We start from the raw sequence: 20892 nt of genomic DNA on the forward strand, positions 1-20892 counted from the left end.
TTAAGATCTGGTGTTGCCATGGCTGTGTCACAGGCCTCAGGTGCAGCTCCAATTCGACTCCTGGCCAGGACTCCCATATGCTGCAAGAGCGGCCTTAAAAATAGAAAAGACAAAAAATAGGTGAACTTTTTAAGAATAAACACGACAAAAAAAATGTTCAATGAAATTCAAAAGAAAAGCCACGGTCAGGTGCTTCCAAAAGGAGAGGAAACATTTTTCATTGCAGGTATCTATTCATTTGTGAACAAAGGGCCTCTGGGTAGAAGCAGAGCTAACCAAATTATACCCAGACGAATTCTGTCAACTTCTTGGAAAACCAAAGGGTAGAACTGTCATTAGCAGTTATAGGAAAATCATTAAAACCTCCACTGGAGTGAAGCATTAAAATCAACCAGTCCAAACACATGATGAAACCCTTCTTTAGGGCTTTGCAAGCTCTGCTCATCTTGCTGCAGAGCTTTTCCCACAGGAACACATATGACTGCTTCCTCAGCACCTTTCCTCAGCCCTCTCTTGACAGTTACAAACTCCCACATTCCCCATGACACCCCAAGACTGTATTTTTCTCCAGGGCATTTAGCAACCATTTAACATAACGCTGCGTTATTACTTGCATATTATATTCTGCTTATCCTACCTCGATAATGCAAACTCCATGAGGACAGGAATGTGTGTCTGCTTTGAAAATAGCTGTGTCTCAGCCCCTTACCAGGGCCTGGGATAAAGCAGGTACTCAGAGATTATTTGTTGGGAAGGAGGGAGGCAAGGGGAAGGGTAAAAAGTAGTAAAGTAGTTAATCCTATACATGTGCCATAACACATGCTAGTAAAACAATCTAATGACAAGTCAAATAAATGGGGAGCTAACAGTTCACACATTTTACCTATTGTCCACATGTTATAAAACTGACATCTGTGGAGGAGTTCCCGTTGTGGCACAGTGGCTAATGACTCCGACTAGGAAGCATGAGGTTTCGGGTTCGATCCCTGGCCTCGCTCAGTGGGTTAAGGATCTGGTGTTGCCGTGAGCTGTGCTGTAGGTTGCAGATACAGCTCGGATCCCGCGTTGCTGTGGCTCTGGCATAGGCCGGCGGCTACAGCTCCAATTCAACCCCTAGCCTGGGAACCTCCATACGCCGCGGGAAGCAGCCCTAGAAAAGGCAAAAAGACCAAAACAAAAAAAAACAAACAACAACAACAACAACAACAACAAAAACAAACCTGACATCTGTGGAATATCGTTCCCTATCATAGAAATCTCAATCGACCCACTAGGAGTGATATCATGCCCATGTTTGGAGTAAATAGCCAATAAAGTAAATGCATCCACAGAATTGAGTCCACTGTTTGGTTGGAAAACCTGGGTATCATGTAAGAAAAGTTATATCTGTGTACTGTATCTTGCGCCGTGGACATCCATAATATTTGAGAACTTTTCTTTGAAAATTAGTATTGCTATCAACCAGCTAGAAATAAGAGACAGACAAGAAGCCATGATTAAAAAAAAAAAAACTTTTTAATTCTGATTGCCAAATTATTTAAGGCAGGTATAAAAAAGGAAAGCATTCAATATACATTTTACATAAAATAAACTAGATTACAGCATAAAACAAGTAACCAGGCAATGGCGTTAAAGTCTCGCTCTTCTAAAACTGGATAATTGTAAACATTAAAAAAAAAAAGAAGAAAGAAAAAAAAAAGAAAGGACTGCAGGACTATTCAAGTAATAGAACAATCACAGATGTCTCTGGTATGCAGGCTATTGGGTTATTTGCCATTCCAGATTATCAAAAATGACACCTCATTATTCACAGATGCTCATTATTTCCCCATTTTCATCTTTACATTATATACAACACAGTTTTTGTGGTACCGGCAACCCCATGCCCTCCAAAAGTATTTTTTTCCACAATACACAAGTACAAACAGTGACTACAGGAACATTTTACACTTGATGCGTCTTAACAGGAGCCACCAAATAGACATCTAAATTGTACCAAAGTGTCATCATCACAGTTAGCCTTTCTGAGGGGCTTGCGGGAAGTATATGAAGGATATGCAAGGTTCAGGCACACGGATACATAACATTATTTATTTACAATTGAAAAGGAAAAGGAAAAGAAAGTAAGCAGCCGTTGTGGCCAACACTCTTCAACTTGACAAATACATGTGTGATTTCCTTTGCTGAGTGGTTTGCGACTTGGCAGCAGACCCTGTGTGTGCGAGCCTGGTTACTAATACAAAAAGTAAAGAATATCTATATATATATGTATATATACATATATGTATACGTATATATATATAAAACAGAAGTTTAATTACAGCAACATTTGTTACTCTGTGATAAAATCTGTAATTTACAAAAATGAAATGACTGGTTTTTGCCTGCCATTAAGGCATTTCAAATTAACACCATGGAACTGATGTCTGTATAAAGCGCTTCCCCATGTGATCCAGTCACATGACAACGTACACATCCAATCCCGTTATTCTCTGCAAAAGAAAAGAAAACCTTAGCATCAGGGTTCGGTCCACAGTTGACCCCAAAGAGAAGAAAACCAGTTAAGACGGATAGGCTTATCTGAATTCTACTCAATTCATGGAATTCAATGCCATAGAAAGTGAGTGAACCCAAAGGTAGTGATACACATCGTGAAAAATAAATTATTTTCCTTTCTAAGACAACCTGAGAGGTAATTTGAAATATCGCAGAACAGGAGTTCCCATCGTGGCTCAGCGGTGAATAAACCTGACTGGTATCCATGAGGACAAGGGTTCAATCCCTGGCTTTGCTCAGTGGGTTAAGGATCTGGCATTGCTGTGGCTGTGGTGTAGGCGGGCAGCTGTAGCCCCAATTCGACCCCTAGCCTGGGAACCTCCCTATGCCACGGGTGTGGCCCTAAAAAGACCAAAAAAAAAAAAAAATCAGAGAACAAACATGACCGTTGGCATTATGAAAATAAATTCCTCCATTTGCAACTTTATTTTTAAGCATCGAAACCCAAGAGAGTCGTGGTGAATCATTATAACAAAAGCTCTGAAGACAGGCTAAGAAATTTTCAACTGTTTAAAAAACAGACGGCTTAATTTCTAATCTGCATTACAGCTACAAAAATGAGGATCCGGAAGAGAAGCTACAGGTGAAGAAGCACAGAGGCCTAATAAAGACATTCACGACAAGAATGTCAAACCATCAGAAGCTAAGGTTTTGGTCTAAACATCCTACACTTGCTTCTTCCCCCTGACAAAGATATCTCTATCGAGAAACCTGATCAAAATGTAGAGGGCATTTACCTTCTTTGTGCAGGAAACATTCCTGATGCAGATGCCTGTGCAGCCACCTGCTGAGAGGCAACGAGGGCAGCAGAGGTCAAGCCTGATGGGGAAAAAATTCAGGGTTTCTGTGACATTCATAAAGGAAAGAGGAGACACAGGCCTAAGAGTGAAAGGCTGCAGACCCACGAGCAGCGATCTGTCCTTTCTAAACCCACACGTGCAATGTTCCATGCAGTAAGGACAGACTACAAACTGCTTGGGCTAACCAGTACCTATGCCTTCATTGAATACGCTGCCGCTTCCTTTATAGCTATTCAGAGAAAATACCGCATTCGGCCTCACTGGCTCCGCATGGTGCTAAGCGGTTTGCATGCACTCCTGAATAGGAAGCTCAGGAGAAATCACAGGTACCAGGTAACAACAAGAATCCAAAGTCACAGCAAATTAGAGAAGCGACACGCTATTTGCTTAGAATACAATACTTTCATAATAACGTCTATCACTTTCACATTTTCCCCGGTGATGGAACACGACGCATGGCCGTCACATATAGAAATCACTGAATTGAACTTAGAAATCTGAGTCTCAACTTTTACTCTGCAAGAGAAAGGTAGTGGGAGGAGAATGTAATGGTTCCAAATGGCATGAAGCTGCCTGATAGAAAATTCTTTTCAATCCTATTAAAAAAAAATCCTGGGGAAAAGAAAAAACCAAAGGACACAAATGCAAACATCGGGAAGATGACTGAATCCTGTATGTCCTCTACGGTCTGTACCACTATTAGATACCAAGCACACGGGCTAAACAAATTCTCATGAGCCTTTCACATGTGAACAGCACTTCCTACTTTTGGAAGTGCCTTCGCACAAACTGTCGTGTATTCAGACAGCAGAGGCCACTTGGCAAGCACCACCCAACTGTACCCTTCCAAGGTTCCAGCAGGGAAGCCTCAACCCCCCATGTGACTGCATTTAGAGACAGGACCTATAAGGAAGTAATTAAGGTTATATGAGGTCCTAAAGGTAGGCCTTTGATCCAGAAGGAGTCATGTCCTTATTAGAAGAGACATGAGAGTGCCTCTCTCTTTCTACCTCTCCTCCTTCCCCTGCAGGTACAAAGAGGTCACAGGAGCACACGGCAGGACGGCGGCCACCTACAAGCCAAGAGGAGAGGTCCCACCAGAAACCAGCTCTGCTGGCACCCTGATCTATCAGCCTCCAGAACTATGAGGAGACTTCTGGGGTTTAAAGCCATAAAGATGGCGGTATTTTGTCACAGCAGCCAAAGCTAAGACAGCAAGATCCTAGCAGGTGGTCTGCTCATAAAGATGGTGCCACTCCCTCGTCCCTGCCTCGAGGTGACAGAGTGAAGACAAATGCTCAACTAGGAACACCATGAGTTGAAGGTTCATTGTATCCGTGCTATGGCTTTTTAAAAAGGTTTCTCCTCTGGGAGTTCCTATCACGACTCAGTGGAAATGAATCTGACAAGTATCCATGAGGAAGAGGGTTCGATCCCTGGCCTCGTTCCGTGGGTCCGGGATCTGGCGTTGCTGTGAGCTGTGGTGTGGGTCACAGACGCGGCTCGGATCCCACATTGCTATGGCTGTGGCACAGCCTAGCAGCTCTAGTTCTGATTTGACCTCTAGCCTGGGAACTTCCATATGCTGCTGCGGGTGCAGCCGTAAAAAACGAAAAAATAAAAAATAAAGATAAAAATATAAAAAATAAAAAGGTTTCTCCCCTTTATTGAACATGCCCTGGTAGTGAAGGGTTGGAAAGGGCCGTGAATTAGTTATAATGGGTTGAGCCCTATCACGTGACTCCCGTTACTTCCACGGGGAAAAAAAAGAGCAACTTGAAGGCCTGCAGAGATCAGGACAAGTCATTTCAGCAAAGCTTCCCACCATCCCTCCAGTTTTCTGCAATCTCCCAGAAGCGGCTATCTGATCTTCTAGTGTTACATTCTGTGCCCCAGACACAGGGCAGCCAAGTCTGTGAGATAACAGTAAGCCTCGGATAATATCAACAAGTAAGGATTACGAAGTGGTAGTAGCCATTTCCCATCTCAACAGGACACAAAGATGTGGTGGGAACAGCCTCAGCTGTATCCCAAGGAAATTCCAGGAAAGACGGCTTAAACCCTTCCCCAGAGCTTATGCTAACACAAAGCTCAACCCTTTCATGTCAAGACACAAAAGGCAGTTTTGGCAACTGTTTTCTGAAGCAGGATGAACAAAGGCACAAGGAGGATGGAGCTGCTGACCTTGGAAAGGGTCATATTGCCCAGGGATGAGTGGGTAACCCATGCCGACGTGGGTGTGGTGGTGGGTGTGCAGGTGCCGCTGGCCGAAGGGGGAGTGGCGGTCCCTTTCCGCTTCCCGCTCCCGCTCAGCTGTAGCCTTTTCCACAGGCTGCAACAGAAGAGAGAGAGATCGCCCCCTTAATCCCATGAATAACAATTTGTAGGAGGGGAGTCAACCACCTCCGTCCCTCAGCAATAGGTGCTGATGATTAAAAAGTAAATACATAGGAGTTCCCATGTGGCTCCACAGGGTAAGGATCCGCTGTTGTCACTGTTGGGGCGTGGGTTCAATTCCTGGCCTGGGAACTTCTGCACAGCATAGGTGCGGCCAAAAAAAAAAAAAATATATAGATACTTAAAATTCTCTTTTAATGGAAGAGCATTTCAAAAGACATGCATTAGTTTCAGTTGGAATTAAGCCAACACTAAAGAATCGCTCCTCGCCATGGTAACGCCAATGTTTTCCTCAAACCAGTGAAATAAGAGGATCTCTTATAGTCCCTCATAATTGCAGGTTTAAAACCGACCCAATTTCTTCCCAGAAACAACCTCCAAAGACAAGTCGTTGTTGTAGAGATTTCCTTAAAGTCAAGTCTTCTGATTACTCTTCCACTTTATTTGCATTTTGTGAGGAGAACAAGTCTTCTGATTACTCTTCCACTTTATTTGCATTTTGTGAGGAGAACGTATTTCATTATTGTAAACCTACCTTTATTTTGTTCCATTAAAACATATACTCTAATATTATATGCCAACTGCAAGCACAGGAAACCAGTGCCCAACACCCCTGGAAGTAGTCCAGAATCTCTCAATCTCTGGACACGCAGGGAAGCTCCAATTCTCCCAAATCATACTTTGGTTAAGGATTGTGTGTTTCCAAGACATTTTTCCCCACTAAAACTTAACCACTCTTTCACTAAAGTTCTTTTTCTTCCTCAGGGGGGAGAAAAAAATCTTTGCTCTAGAAGGAGCACCCTGAGGAAAAGATTTATAAACCATCTTGTCCAATTTCTCGACAGTCTCAGGTAAGACACATCCAGACACACATCACAAAGCCTGGATTTTAATTTATTCCAAACTTCTCTTTTCCAGGCAAGAACAACCACCTCCTTTGTGTTTTCTTCTAGAAACGAGCAGGTGCCCTTTATGGGATGGGGGTCGGGGGGCGGGGGGAGAGCCACCTTTCACAGACAGGTCTGAATCACTTCAGCAGAGTTACAGGAATGTATTCATGAGTCAAGGCCAAAGCAGAGCAGACGCAGCCACCACTCAGCCAAGTGACTCACTCTGGTACACAAACACATCAAAAATAGTTCTCACCAAAGGCTGGGTCCTATGAATTTAAATGTCCAGCCAACACACATCTGCCTGGGTAAGCAAGGGACAGACTTTCCAACAGAAAAGACTGCTTCTCCCCATAGAGGCTTCACTAACATTTTTCCCTTGTGTGTGAAAGCATCTTATTTTTGAACGCATTCTTTTTATATTAGAATAAAACAGCACTCTGAAACCACAGCTGGGTTCCAAAAGCATCTGTATTTCAAGACTGTTCTCTAGCTTGTCCCCTCTTCTCCCCTAAAACAGAGTACTTTTAAATAACAACAAAAGGAGGCTTACAGCAGGAGACTTGCTTCGGTATTGGTTGGCGTGCTGCTGGAGCAAATCCAGTGCTTTCGATTCAGAGGTTGTTTTCGTGTTGATGCTGGGGCTGGTATTGACTTTCTCTGCCTCTTCCCTCCCTGACATCTTCCCATAAACAGGATAATGAAATCCTGGAGAGAGATAGGCCCCTGCAGGTACACAACAAATGCCACATCAAGTTACAGGCAACATCTTTACAAGAAAAAGAAAAAGGAAAAGGAAAAAACCACATAGATTACGTAAATTTGGATAAGAGTCAGAGATCTTCGAATAGGGAATTACATTAAGAATGGGTTACCTCATGGTTAAACTGTATCTAGGTTCTCGGATTTTCTGCTCCTAGTTAATTCGTCCTGATGCGCGGCGGTTATAAACAGAATTGAGCTTCTAGCCATTTCATACGTTTATGTGTCCGCTTAAGTGAAAGCAAGACTAACAGTAATGATTATGACAGTTAAGTGCTCGGAATATTTTCATAGGCAATAAAGTATTGTCCGTCTAAATGCTACAGCACACCAGCAGAGCCTATGGAAACTATAGCTAAGCGCTCTTGACATTTCATCTAAAAAACAAAAAAAGCTCTTATGAAATCCATTTAATCTTTGGAACTTTTTTTTTTCTTTTTTTGTCTTTTTAGGGCCACCCCTGCAGCATATGGAGGTTCCCAGGCTAGGGGTTGAATTGGAGCTGTAGCTGCCAGCCTAGGCCACAGCCACAGCGACTGGGGATCCGAGCCACGTCTGCAACCTACACCACAGCTCGCAGCATAGCTGGATCCTCCTTAACTCACTGAGCGAGGCCAGGGATTGAATCTGCATCCTCATGGATGCTCGTCAGATTTGTTTTCACTGAGCCACGACAGGAACACCTCTTTGGGACCTTTCTAAAGTAGCATGAAAAAAGCTAAGTACAGGTCACTCCTGAAGCATCTAATTAATTTATTCTGAGTTTTAAAATAGGTGGTATTTGAACACAGCCTCATCCATCCAATACAGTGAGTACCTATGCCACATACCAGGGTAGCTGTGCATCAGGACAGGCGAAACGGCCCGGTACGCAGGGTGGCTGGGGTCATACATCTGTGGGTAAGGATATGCGTGCAAGTACTGGATGTATGACTGATGCTGGCTCATGGGCGAAGACACAGCCACTCTCGTTCCCCGAGAGTCCTTCCAGTTCACGGGGGTCTTTCGGTCATCGTTTTTCAGCTTGCTCTCATCCAAGGACTGAGAGTCAGGACGCTTGGCCTCTTTGGGCTCCTCTTTGATGCTCGTTAAGGATACAGGCAGGCTGGGCACACCACTCTCTTTGGTGGGGGTTTTCCTGGGACTGTCCTCTTTTACTTTCTTTTCTCTCTCCAGCTCTTCGGACTTTTGCTGATCCAGGTATTTGGGCTGGTATACATAATGATGCCATGTCCTTGAATCTGGATCCTGAGGGTTTTTGTTTAAAAAAAAAAAAAAAAAAAAAAAATTTTTGTTTTAAAATTTCAATTTTTAAGAAAAACCCGCACATCACAGCACAGCCCCATTCCTATTACTTCTAATACTAACTTAACATTTTTTTTTTATCTGCTCCACACTGTGCCACAAGCTTTAACCCCCTCCTTGCACGAAGTAATACTGTCTGAGGTGAGCATCGTCAATTAATCCCTTTTACGGAAGACAAAACCAAAGCTTTTAAAGTTCCAGTAGAGCTGTCAACGCTGCTGCCCTAGTTTGTGAAACTGGGCTTCAAAACTCAGCTCTGCCAGCATCCAGAGCTGGGCTGTTAATGTCAATTCCTAACATGAAATAACATCCTCAGACGTATTTAATCTAACCTTCATTTTCCTTTCAGTATCTCATGCGGGGAGAAAAAAAAAAAAAAGAATTTTAAAAACTCCGATTCAAGTCAATAACAGTAAACTGAGTAAGTGTTGTATCAATTAACATCATTTAGAGGGGAAAACTCTTGGTTTCCTAATATATTTTCTTCTTCTACTGCAGCTGAGGCTCGATATTACTGGATCACGTCTCCTCATGCACTAACATCTTCATCAGAACAAAATGAAAAATTAACAGCACGCATCATGGCTTTGCTACCAGGAAACAGTGACATCCAAACCCCCACCCTCACCCCCAAATTGTATGGTTCTAATGCAGCCCTGGGAAGCCACAGCCTGATTCAGGCATTCCGAGGATCCTTAAATGGCCCCTGTGACTCTCCCATCCCATTGATGATATAAACCCATAGGGGATTCAGGCCTCAGGCCCAACCTCGGGGCAGAAACGAGCATGAAGATAGGACTCAGTTGCTCTGATATGGCAGGGCCACCTAAGCATGGGAGCGGAGTTGGGGCTGGGCTTGCTGGGAAATACCAGAATGAATGCTCGAGGGACTGCAGGGAGCCAGGATGTCTGAATCGTGACAGAAAGTGCTAGCACACGTGTGGTTTCATGGTGACTGACTTCCAGGTGTGCGCACATTTATCCCCTGGTTGACCACAGGGCTGCAGGACAGCTGCTCGAGGCCCATCCCCGAGACCCCTCGCTCAACTCGCGAGTGAGAAGTGCTGAGCCCTGCTTTGGGGCCCTTACCACAGAGCGTAAAACAGAAGTCTAGGCACTCAAGAAACCCCCAAGTTTCACTAAAGAGATGAGTGGGAGATGTGAATTGAAGGCCTCCGTCTCAACAGTCCTGGAAGACGCCAAAATAAATTTGGAAATGCAAAAGAGCACATTATTTGAGTGATCAGACTCAGAATCTCAGAGTGAGGGAGTTCCGTCATGGCTCAGCAGAAACGAATCTGACTAGCATCCGTGAGGATACAGGTTTGATCCCTGGCCTCACTCAGTGGGTTAAGGATCTGGTGTTGCCGCGAGCTGAGGTGTAGGTCGCAGACGCTGCTAGGATCTGGCATGGCTGTGGCTGTGGCGTAGGCTGTCAGCTACACCTCCAATTTGATCCCTAGTCTGGGAACCTCCATATGCTGTGGTGCGCCCTAAAAAGACACAACACACACACACACACACACACAAAATCAGAAGGGAACTCAGCCACGTAGAATTCCTTCACTCTGGAGTTCCCTGGTGGCCTAGTGGTTAAGGATCTGACATTGTCACTGCAGCAACTCAGGTTCAATCCCTGGCCTGGGAACTTCCACATGCCAAGCGTGTGGCCAAAATAAATTGATTAATTTTTTCTTTTTTTTTTTTTAAAGGGAATTCCCTCACTCTGGACTCAGTAAGAAATTAAGGGACCTTGTCAGACTCAGTTAGTTAATGGCACACACACAAGTCTAAAAAGCTCACGGCCAAGGTTTTTTTACCACACAACATGACAAGGGAATAGTTGAGAGACGTACATTTCAGAGGTACACAATAACTCTTTTTTTTTTTTTTTTTTTTTCCAAGAGAAGAGGAATCAAGCCAAGGAACCCTTGGTTAATTTCCCATGAGGAAATCTAACCAGATCCAGCCCAGCCCTGAACCAGTCTCACACTGCTCTCTCCCTGCGGGGGCCACGCTCCACAATCTTACTTGTTTAAATCTCGAGGTTGGGTCTACACCTGTCTGCTTCATAGAGTCCATGACAGATTTCATTTCTACAGCCTCCTTAATAAGCTGGTGGTTTTCCATCTGCTTAGCTTTGAAGCTGTCGGCCTGAAGCTGCTGCTGGTGATTGGAGAGAAGCTGTGATTTACCTGTCTCCTCAGTTTTATTAGGCACTGACGGCCCTAGTTTAGAATGGTTTTTGTTAGGCTCCGGAGTAGAGGGAGCTTTTGAGATAGTGGCCGATGGCATGTTTTTCTGTTTACTGTCCTCCTTGCCCAGCTCTTTCAAGGGGAGCTCATTTTTCCTTTCGCAGTCTCCTCTCCCAGTTTGGGCCATTTTCTGCTCTGCCAGCCTCTGGTCCTCATAGTACTTCTCGTACTGCTGTCTATAGGCAGGGCTGGTGGCCATCAGGGACTTCTGGTCCATATAGAGCCCATAGGCGTACTGGCCATAGTACAGTGACTGCGCCAGGGCCGGTGTCTCTGTGTGATCACAGACTGATGCTGAGGCTGTAAGGATGCAGAATTATGGTCCACTTTCTTGGCGTCAAGCTGCTCCGCCTTGTCTTTCTTTTCGGCATCTTCCTCAGACTCCTTCTTGATCTTCATTCCCTGTGTGCCCCCGCCGTTCCCAGCCACAGGAGCGCCAACCTGCCCAGGGTGCATGTAACTTGGAGAATAATAAGGATCGTAGCCATGGTAATAGGGAGAATGGGACTCTTTCATTTGAGATGATTGTGCTGTCGTTGAAGAATGCCCTTTTACACCACCGTCCTTACTAGAAAGGATATCTGATGGGGAACTGGCCTTTGACCTCATGCCCTCGGACCTGCTGTCAGAACCACCGTCGTCGGCGGCATCTGATATGTCCGAGTAGGCGGGGCTGCTGGTCTTGGCAGCGGAGCTCTCGGCCCCGTTCTGGGTGAGCACGTGCAGCGGGGCCATGGGCGCCTGCCCGTTCACCAAAGTGCTACACTCCATCCTCGAGGCACTCCCAATGGAAGGGCTGGGAGCATTGTCGGTGAACGTGTAAACCTTATCCGCCTCGGCTTTGATGCTCGCCATCCGACTCTCTTGAGATTCGAGAGTCCGTTCGCCAGCCCTCATTCTTGCTGAGATGGTCCTTTAAAAAATGCCCGGATAAATCTTTCCCAGCCCCCTTGGCGTCCTCTAGTTTGCCCAGCTTAGCATCCATTTTCGGGCTGCCCGTCTCTTTCCCTTCTTTGTCCTTCAGCTTTCGCTTCTCCTTTTTCTTTTTGTCTTTGAGCGACACGAGAGCTGGGTTCACGGTGACGGGCTCCCCCATAATCGTGGGCTTTGGTTGAATGGGTTTTAACGGAGGACTCTTTGGTGTGGCCTGAACAACCGTGGTCGTGAGGGAGGGCAGTCCGGGTATGGTCCCCGTGGTGGTACTCGGAAAGGCTGCCGTGGGTATGGCGATTAGCTGTGGCGGGGTGGGGGCCGGGGCGGGGGCGATGGGCGGGCGGTTTTAAGTTTCGAGAGGTTTTTGTCCATTTTGCAATTGCTGGCTTTCTTGCCCTTTTCTTTCTCTCCCAGGTTTTTCTTGTCAATTAACCCTTCCGCTTCCAGCTTGGGCATTTCGGCAGCCAAACTGCCATCGGCTGCTGAGCAGCTGTCCAAGGTGGCCGTCATGTTGGAGATGACGGAAGGTTGCTCAGGTCATTGTTAAGGCCCTTCTTTTTGCCAGAATTCTTCCCGGCCTTCGATCCGATAACGGAACCCGGGCCGTTGCTCAGCAGCTCTCTCTTTCCCTTGGGGGTCCCGGGGGGGTTCCCCGAGCCAGGCGATGCTGGCGTCTTCACCTGCTCATAGGTCGTTAGGCTTGTGCTTGGCTCGCTGCATTCCAGCGCCACGTGGCTCAAGGCCTCCTCGCAGTCTGAGATCTTGTCCTCGCTGTCCGGTTCGAACTCCAGCTTGTTCTCCGGGTCTAAGTGAGCGTGAGCCTGGTGGTACCGCAGGCCATTGATGTGCTTGTACTTTTTGTTACAGTTTGGGTGGGGACAGTCAATTAACACTGGAGAAGAGCAGCCCTGGTCCAAAAAAGTAGTCTCTGGTTTCCCTTGAGGGGTGGTGGGAGTGCTTCGTGAGTTTGTACGGACCCGCTTCCCAGGCTTATTGTCCTCGGAGCTGGAGTTCAAGTCCAGCTCCAACGGAGGCTTGTTTTTCCTTTTGTTGGTGGAGGAGGGGCTGGCTTTGATGTCCTCGGCAGCACAATTCGGGGGTGTCCTTCGCCCGCTGGCGTTGAGGCTGCCCCGCCTCCCTTTCCCGTTGGCCCCGCCTCTGTTCTTGTTCTGGAGGCCTCTGGACTCTGTGAAGCTGGCCTCCGAGCCTGGGGCGACTGCGGCAGACCTTGCTCTCTTCCCTCGCCCCCGGCCCCCTCTCATTTCCAGGTCGCTGGTCGGTGACTCACAGAACCTAGGGAAGAAAGAAACAGATGTCAAAACGAGCTTCCCTGGAATTCCATTGGGGCTCGGTGGTAACAAATCCAACTAGGATCCATGAGGATGCAGGTTCGATCCCTGGTCTCGATCATTTGGTTAAGGATCTGGCATTGTCATGAGCTGTGGTGTTGGGTGCAGACATGGCTTGGATCCACTGTTGCCGTGGCTGGCAGCTGCAGCTCTGATTTGACCCCCTCGCCTGGGAACTTCCATATGCCACATGTTCAGCCCTAAAAAGCAAAAAATAAAAAAATAAAAAGCATCCCCAAAGGAGTCTGGTGAAATCACAAGGCACACAACACAGTGAAGAGCAGTTGACACCCAGGCAGCTTGAGCACTGGGCCCCGGTAAGGAAAACACACCCTATTCATCCAATGACAGTTTCAACACCTGCAAAAGCACAGACTACCAATGTCTTATGTTCTTCCTCAGAAAACCAAAGAAAACCAGTTTGAGTAGCTAAGCTTCAAATCCAGATCAAATTCTCATGTTGAGAAAAAGAACACAAAAAAGGAGAAAGAGCAGGGGCTGGAAGTAGAGATCCCCCTACAGAAAAGAAACCCAGCACCTGCATTTTACTGTGTTCAATCCTGAACTGTTCATTGCTTTTTTGCCTGCTTTCAATTACAGACAGACTTTTATGTATTATTAATCTCTCTCGATCATTTCCTTGCAAAGAGAGGATGGGGGAGGGAGAGGGAAGAAGAAGAAAGGGAACAGGGGAGGGGAATCAAAGGCCCCCGTGCCTACCTGGGAGGGGCCCAGTCGTGCTTGGTGCAGTCCAATAAGGTCCCTACGTAAGTTTTGTTCCTCCACGTGACATTGACCACTAGGACACCTGCAGGAGCGGAGAATGAAGAAGGACCAAGGTTAGCACCAATCGCCCTATTTCCAGTTCATTTATTATTACTATCCTTCTTACCAGCAAAGCTCTGTTCTCATTTGCTTTCAAAAGCTGTGGTTTGCATTCTTCCTCTTTCTGGTTTCAGTGACCTCAAGCAAAAACCCACAGGAAATCGTGCGCGCGCGCACGTTCACGAGCATACGCGTGTGGTACAAAAGGGTAAGGATGTGTGTGAGAGTGTAATCAAGATACTGCTGACAGAAGGAAATGGTTTTTGCCATGTCCTGCTGTAAAACAGCAACACTCACCTCTTAATTTTTCTATTATTACACATAATTGCTTTCGTTTGGCAAGCAGCCAACAAAAACTAAGCGCCAGTTACCAGTGCTTAAACCAGAAGGTGACGGAAAGGAATCGGTTTTGTTTCCAACTCAACAATATAAAATAATGGTGATTTTTATTTAGAAAAAAAATGATGTGTATGCACAAAAATAGGTCTAGAGGGAGGAAAGCTGGAGGTTGGAGTTCAGCTAGCAGACAATCAGCTGTGTTTCTTGTTTCTAATCCTCCCCTCTCTGGCTTTGTGAGACAAGAATCAGCCTTGGTATGGTATCTGTTTCACTGTTTGGTCTTGTTTCATATTAAGGACTCCTAAAATAGCCCTCTTAAGAAAATAAATGTGCACAATAGGTTTACTCTTGGGGTTATCTTTAGAATCAACTCTAGTAAGCATTTGCCACAGAGGATTAGAAAAAAAAAAATCTCAAAACCAACACACTTGTTTCCTGCAAGCCATTCTGCTTTTCCCAACTGCTTTGCAGACAGACAATTTAATTTAGCACTGCATCTGTGAATTACCAAACTTAAGTGCACTTAGTATACCAAATGTCACAGGGAAACAAAATATAACTCCTCTTTATTTCTCTAGAGGACAAGTGCCACATTTTTTTTTAAACTCACTCTTTTAAAGCATACATTAAAACACCTAGATTTTGAGACATACATAACATATTTAGGGTAATGAAATAAAGCATTTAAGTCTCCCTTTGTTTCTCTAACACGCCCCTCCCCCGCTTCTTTCTTGGAAACACCAGGGACAATACTCAAAGTCTATTCCTAGCTGATTTACCCACTAGCTCACTGCCATTTTGAATTCTGCAGAAAACCTGTACTTGAACTCCTTTATGTTAAAGGATACTCACAAGTAAGATTCATTTCCTTGGAACGTTTTTTAACGGCAGGTAAAAGCAGTTGAATAGTTGGGAAGTAGTGGAAAAGAAAACATTTCTTTCAAAAGTCCCCAAAAAGAGACTTGAAAATTGTTTCCCATATGGTCTGCGTTACTATGACTTAGGTGACAGCCGAATCTACTCACTGTATCAATGGGGGAGGGGAGGGGCGGGGCGGAGCGGGGTGGGGGGCAGTTAGCAGGAAGCAAAGTAAGCATTTCCTCAAATCACAGTTGATTCCATTCTAATTCTTTCAGGGGAAAAAAATTCAAGCCATGGAGTATAAAAATTCATATTGAGATGAGAATCAATTGTAATTAGGCATTTGGTCAAAATGTGCACAAGACAGAACAATTGGAGGAAAGGATTCTTTATGAGCACATCCCTTCAGGAAAAGGGAGGGGGTAGGAGACAAGGTGAAGGGGAAGATGGAGCTGGTTTTCTCATCATCTGCTCTCTGGGGCACTGTGTGTGGTGTCAAAGACCTTTGCAGCTGCTTAAAATTCTTTAGCATGTCAGCTATATTTACAGTGCTGGAATATATCTGTATTGCCAGAAGGTTACTGCATTTTAGTTTTAGATGCAATAGGCTGAATCACAGCATTCCAGAGTCCCTGATGTAGCACAAATGTATAATTAAAACTGCTTGAAAGGAAACATGAAAGAAACAACAAACCCTCCATTCTTACAGTAATAAAATTAAAAACAGGAAAAGTCTGCACAGACACTTAACATTTGTCTGCAGTGAAAGGCTTTTGTTATTGCTTTTCCCCTAAGGGTTTCGCGTTTCCAGCAAACGCTGCCCTCCGATTGGCCGGCGCCTTCTGGGAACGCCGGCGTCTGATTGGCTGGGCTGAGGGCGGCCACCCGGAGCAGCAGGCAGCCGCGGGGGATAAAGGAGCATCGCTAGGGGAAGAGGCGGCGGCTGCAGTGGCCGGCCGGCCGGCAGAGAGGCGGGGGCGCGCTTCCCAAGCAGGGGTTCTCTTGGGGACAGAGGGCTGCCCGGCTCGGTAAATCAACGTCGGCTGGTCTTTGTGATGAAAGGCTACTGTCCGTGTGACTGTGCTGGGTTTCCCACCATGAGCCACGCTGCGCAGTTCCACGTTGCACACCAGCCCGCCCACAAACCCTCAGCATCGAATTCCAGGTCTTGGAATAGGACAAAGGGAAACGTGGGGGCTGGCGAGAAGGGCAGGACCCCAACACGCATTTAATCATTCGTTATGTGGGGTTTACCACGTGAAACTGTCAGGTCGCATAGGCAAAACAAGTTGTAACTTCCACGCTGCAGAGCTATTCACCATCGCAGGATAGGATTTCTAGAAGCCACAAGAGCATACCTCTAATCTAAGTACAAGTGATATTATTATAATCACCATCATTGTTAGCACTTGGTGGGAATAAAATCCTTAAAAAAAAAAAAGCCATTTTCAACTTCTCATTTTCCTAGTATCCCTTCATATTAACAAAAACAAACAAAAAAAACCAACTCCACTCCCAGGAAGATTTTGAATAGTTTCTCTGATTAAATACGTGTGCTTGGTCTATTTTTCTGTATATGCATAATCCATATCACAATGTCACCGAATGTTATCTGCCTAGAAGTCACATGAATATACGCATGCGCATGTTTACATGGCCAGGCCAAATCTGCTGTGTTGGAATGACGGTTTAAGGAATGCTTCTCATATAAACTACAAAGTGTATTGTTTCTCCATTAGGAAGTCTATGTTGAGACAACATCCTATTGTGTGGGCCAAGTACAAAGTAAGCAGTTAGCTCTATAAGATATAATCGGCTGATTTTGCAGCAGCCTCAACATCATGAACACTTTCTGATGCATGGCGATATAAAGCACACCATACTTTTTTAAAGGCATTAATGCCCAACACTAAAGTTAGTCCTTTAAAAGTCTAAATTTGAAGTTCGTAAGTCTAGGCATAGTTATTTTTCTTGCTTATCACATATAAACTAAAAATAAATTACGTTTATTCCAAAAAGATTTACCTATTTCGGAGTTCCCGTAGTGGCTCAGTGGTTAACGAAACCGACTAGGAACCATGAGGTTGTGGGTTCGATCCCTGGCCTTGCTCAGTGGGTTAGGGATCCAGCGTTGCCGTGAGCTGTGGTGTAGGTTGCAGATGTGGCTCAGATCCTGCGTTGCTGTGGCTCTAGTGTAGGCCAGCGGCTACAGCTCCGATTCAACCCCTAGTCTGGGAACCTCCATATGCCATGGGAGCGGCCCAAGAAATGGCAAAAAAAAAAAAAAGATTTACCTATTTTTTTACTTTTATTTACTTTTTCTTCACATTAATTCTTTCAAACATCTGGCCAATGAGCAAAGTACTGGGGACATTCTATAACAAGTTCTTTTCGTCTTTATCTTCTCAAGTGTCCTATCAGATTTATTATCTTCCCTTTCCACCTACAGACTGGGCATAGTCTTTCTCAAAATGCTAATCATGCCTGCCCTGTAACATTCCATACTTGAAAAATATCTGAAGATTAATACCAATAAGTAAGAATACATCCGAAGAGAGCAGTGAATGATTTGTGTGCTCACTATACAGTTTTCTTCTTTGTATTAAAGCTATGTCTTAGAAACTGATACATAATCTAAGTTGCCACCCCACAAAGCATAATACCTTCAGGACACTTAATCCACTTCAGAGCTTGCTAACTCTTATTTCCTCTTGTCCATACTTAGCAGTTAGGTGTTCCCAAAGAGGTGGTCAGGCCTGTTAAGCATTTACTATGCATCTACAGGGTATACAACTCGAGGAACCTATTTGGGGCTACAGAATCCACGTTTTGCCTGTAACTCCACCCAAACTCTATACTTTTTAAGAGTTTGCAAACTTGTAATAGAAGACAGGCATACCCTGTATTCCAGAAGTGGAAGTACAGTTTGCCCATATTACCCATACCAGGCGTAGGTCCTTTCATTCATCTCATGAAACTAGACCCAGAGGCTTTCACAGTACCTTCCCTGCCCATCACCCCTGCTCAGAGAGGCTTAGGCGACTAGGCTCCTACACCAGTAAACCTAATTCTGGTCCCATCTGACTCTTCCAATGAGGGGCAACTGAAGCAGAGGTAACTAAACATAGACTTGCTTTAGGAATCTGAGCTAGTTAAGAGAGAAAGGAAAGTTAATAATAAGAGTAGAAACCCGTAGGTCACAAGGGACTAAAGGCTGAGAGGACTACCATGGGTACAAAGATCTAAGAGCTATTAAACAGAGACAAGGCATTGCTGCAAGGTCCACACACCCTTCTGCTTCCTCCGATGGGGCTATGGGGGGCTCTCACCAGTACCCAGGACTGCCCTTGTTATTTCCCAGTCATCTGCTTAAAAGGTTGTTCCAGGTTCTGAACGAAAATCTGGCTGAATACCTAGGTCCTGGCTGTGCCTTCTGATACCCTGCAGATAGTTCGTGTAACAGCCTTTCACCCAACCAAGGACAACAACCATGTCACCTCCAGGTGCCCTCCTTTGTACCCTCCAGCATAAACAAGTTTCTACCAGCACTCTTTTTATTTTTTTTCTTTGCTTGAAGTACAGTTTATTTACAATGTTGTGTTAATTTCGGCCATACAGCAAAGTGATTCTTGAGATCACACTTTTAATTCTCCTGGAAAATAAACAAACCAAAAAACCCTTCAAGACAGCCTCATCCAACTCCCCAAGGCAAGTTAAAGACCCCTCATGAATGGGGATCAAACAAAGCTCAAGTCTCACGTTACGTCGTCCATGACTCCTTTCCAGATACACGCAGCATGCACACCACCAAAAAATGGCCACTCCCTCCCGGGTCCCCCCTGTTCTCCACACATCTTCTCCCCAAGGGCTGTGCCCCAGAGTTCTTGGTCTCCCTCTGAGTCCACAGCTAGACGTTTTCTCCGCTTCCCTCCCTGTCACACATGGCCGTGTCCCTCGGTTCTGGGAAAGGCCAGTGAACCGACAGGTGCATATTCTTCTAATCTCTTCCTCTTTCTGGCTGGTTGGGATGGAGACGTCTGTGACCTAAAGCCCACAAGAAGATGGCAGAGTCGCCTTCACCTGGGACCCCATAACGAGGAGAACCCCATCTACCAGAAGACCGAATTCAGTCTATTAGGGGAGCAGCAAATACTTACTGTTTGGCCACTGCTGAGACTGTCTTAAAAGCACATGGTCCCTTTAACACCTTACTCCACTCACACACACACAAGAGGCTGGTCTCTTCCATCGAGACGACACTGCTTGAAAACAGGAGCAGCGTCTGCACCCACAGCACCTGTGAGCACAGTGCCCAGCACCCATGGGAGTTCACTCAACACCCTGGAGCTACTAGATGGTGCCAGAAGAGAATCAAAACTTGCATCCTCCTCAGTGCCTTCTATTCACTATTACCCTACTTTTTCAGTAAGCATCATCTCCCACTAGCTTACAGACGATAGAAATTCTCCACGGAGAGATTTCGCTCCAAAGATGTTATAAATATGGTTTATGAATTACTGTTTCTGGTATTTGTGAAGATGTTTCCTCAAGAACTGGGCACATGCCTGATTTCCCAGTGGATCAGCATAACTCTGTTTATACTACGGTTTAAAGACTTCTTTCAGAGTCTTTAAAGTGCCTCATCCCTGGGACAGAAGTCTTTGCCAAGCATTGCAAATGCCGAGTTTGGAATCAGACAGAGGGTTTTTTTCTCTTTTGCACTTTTATTCAGACTGCCACATCTGGACGGACTTGGTGAGCGCTCATGCGGAAAACAGAAACCTCCCTCTAATAACACCGAGATGGAACCCATTTATGCCACGATGCCTTTTGTCGTTTTCTTTTTTTCTTAAGTTTACACGTTTCTTGCCTTTGATATATTTTTTTCTCACAGAAATATTAGGGACAATAAAAATGCCACCATATGCCGTTTCATGAGTACAGGATGAAGTTCATATATTTAGGAGATCGTATTACTCTGTATTTTTTATACAACATGACTATTGTACCAGGTATGATTTATCACCATTCCTCTGTTCTGAACTCCCTCCTATATTCTCTTGCTGTGGTTTGGTTGTTTCCAGTGCTGGTACTTTTAAAAAAGCAGAGTCGTGTATAAGAACACTTGTTCATTTTTCTGACTTCTAACCTTGAGACAGGTCTTTGTTCAAAGGACAAAACCGAGTTTGCTATTAGTCCTGGGGGGGGAGGGGGATTTTAAATTCACACCTGGGTTGCCAATGAAGTTCCTGACAGCCAAAAAGCAGAAGGACTTTCTTATTACCTCTGCTGAGGCTACCCGGAGCACCAAGACCAGAAAAGTAAGTGTTGTCACATGACCAGAAAATGCAGTGGGTTTTTTGTTTCTTTTTGCTTTCTTTCTTTCTTTTTCTTTTTCTTTTTTTTTAAAGGCGCTCTACTGCTGGGCTGGATGTTTGAAGAGTCACTTTAACCACATCCTGTAATCAAACCATCTGGAACACAGGGCTGCGATTAGTCACCCTGAACACTGGGCTTTATCTGAACAAATAGTGTAGGCAGTGGAGTTGGGAGATAGGGCGGCACTAACAAGGGGAGTGTAATGAAACACTCTCGGCCCTAGTGTGCCGCCACCCCAGTC

The 20892-nt window shown here is 45.2% G+C and overlaps 1 protein-coding gene across 1 annotated transcript in view; it reads right to left on the minus strand.

The window, feature by feature from the left end:
- ZNF608 (zinc finger protein 608) overlaps positions 3290-20892 on the minus strand; it is a 108523-nt gene continuing 90920 nt past the window's right edge. The window contains 10 exon segments of the mRNA XM_005661601.3: positions 3290-3375; positions 5541-5688; positions 7197-7369; positions 8236-8653; positions 10742-11232; positions 11235-11854; positions 11856-12231; positions 12234-12419; positions 12422-13191; positions 13968-14055. Of these exon segments, the coding sequence (XP_005661658.2) occupies positions 3290-3375; positions 5541-5688; positions 7197-7369; positions 8236-8653; positions 10742-11232; positions 11235-11854; positions 11856-12231; positions 12234-12419; positions 12422-13191; positions 13968-14055 (3356 nt within the window).

Source organism: Sus scrofa, chromosome 2, assembly GCF_000003025.6.
Source record: "Sus scrofa isolate TJ Tabasco breed Duroc chromosome 2, Sscrofa11.1, whole genome shotgun sequence".
Taxonomy (NCBI): Eukaryota; Metazoa; Chordata; class Mammalia; order Artiodactyla; family Suidae; genus Sus; species Sus scrofa.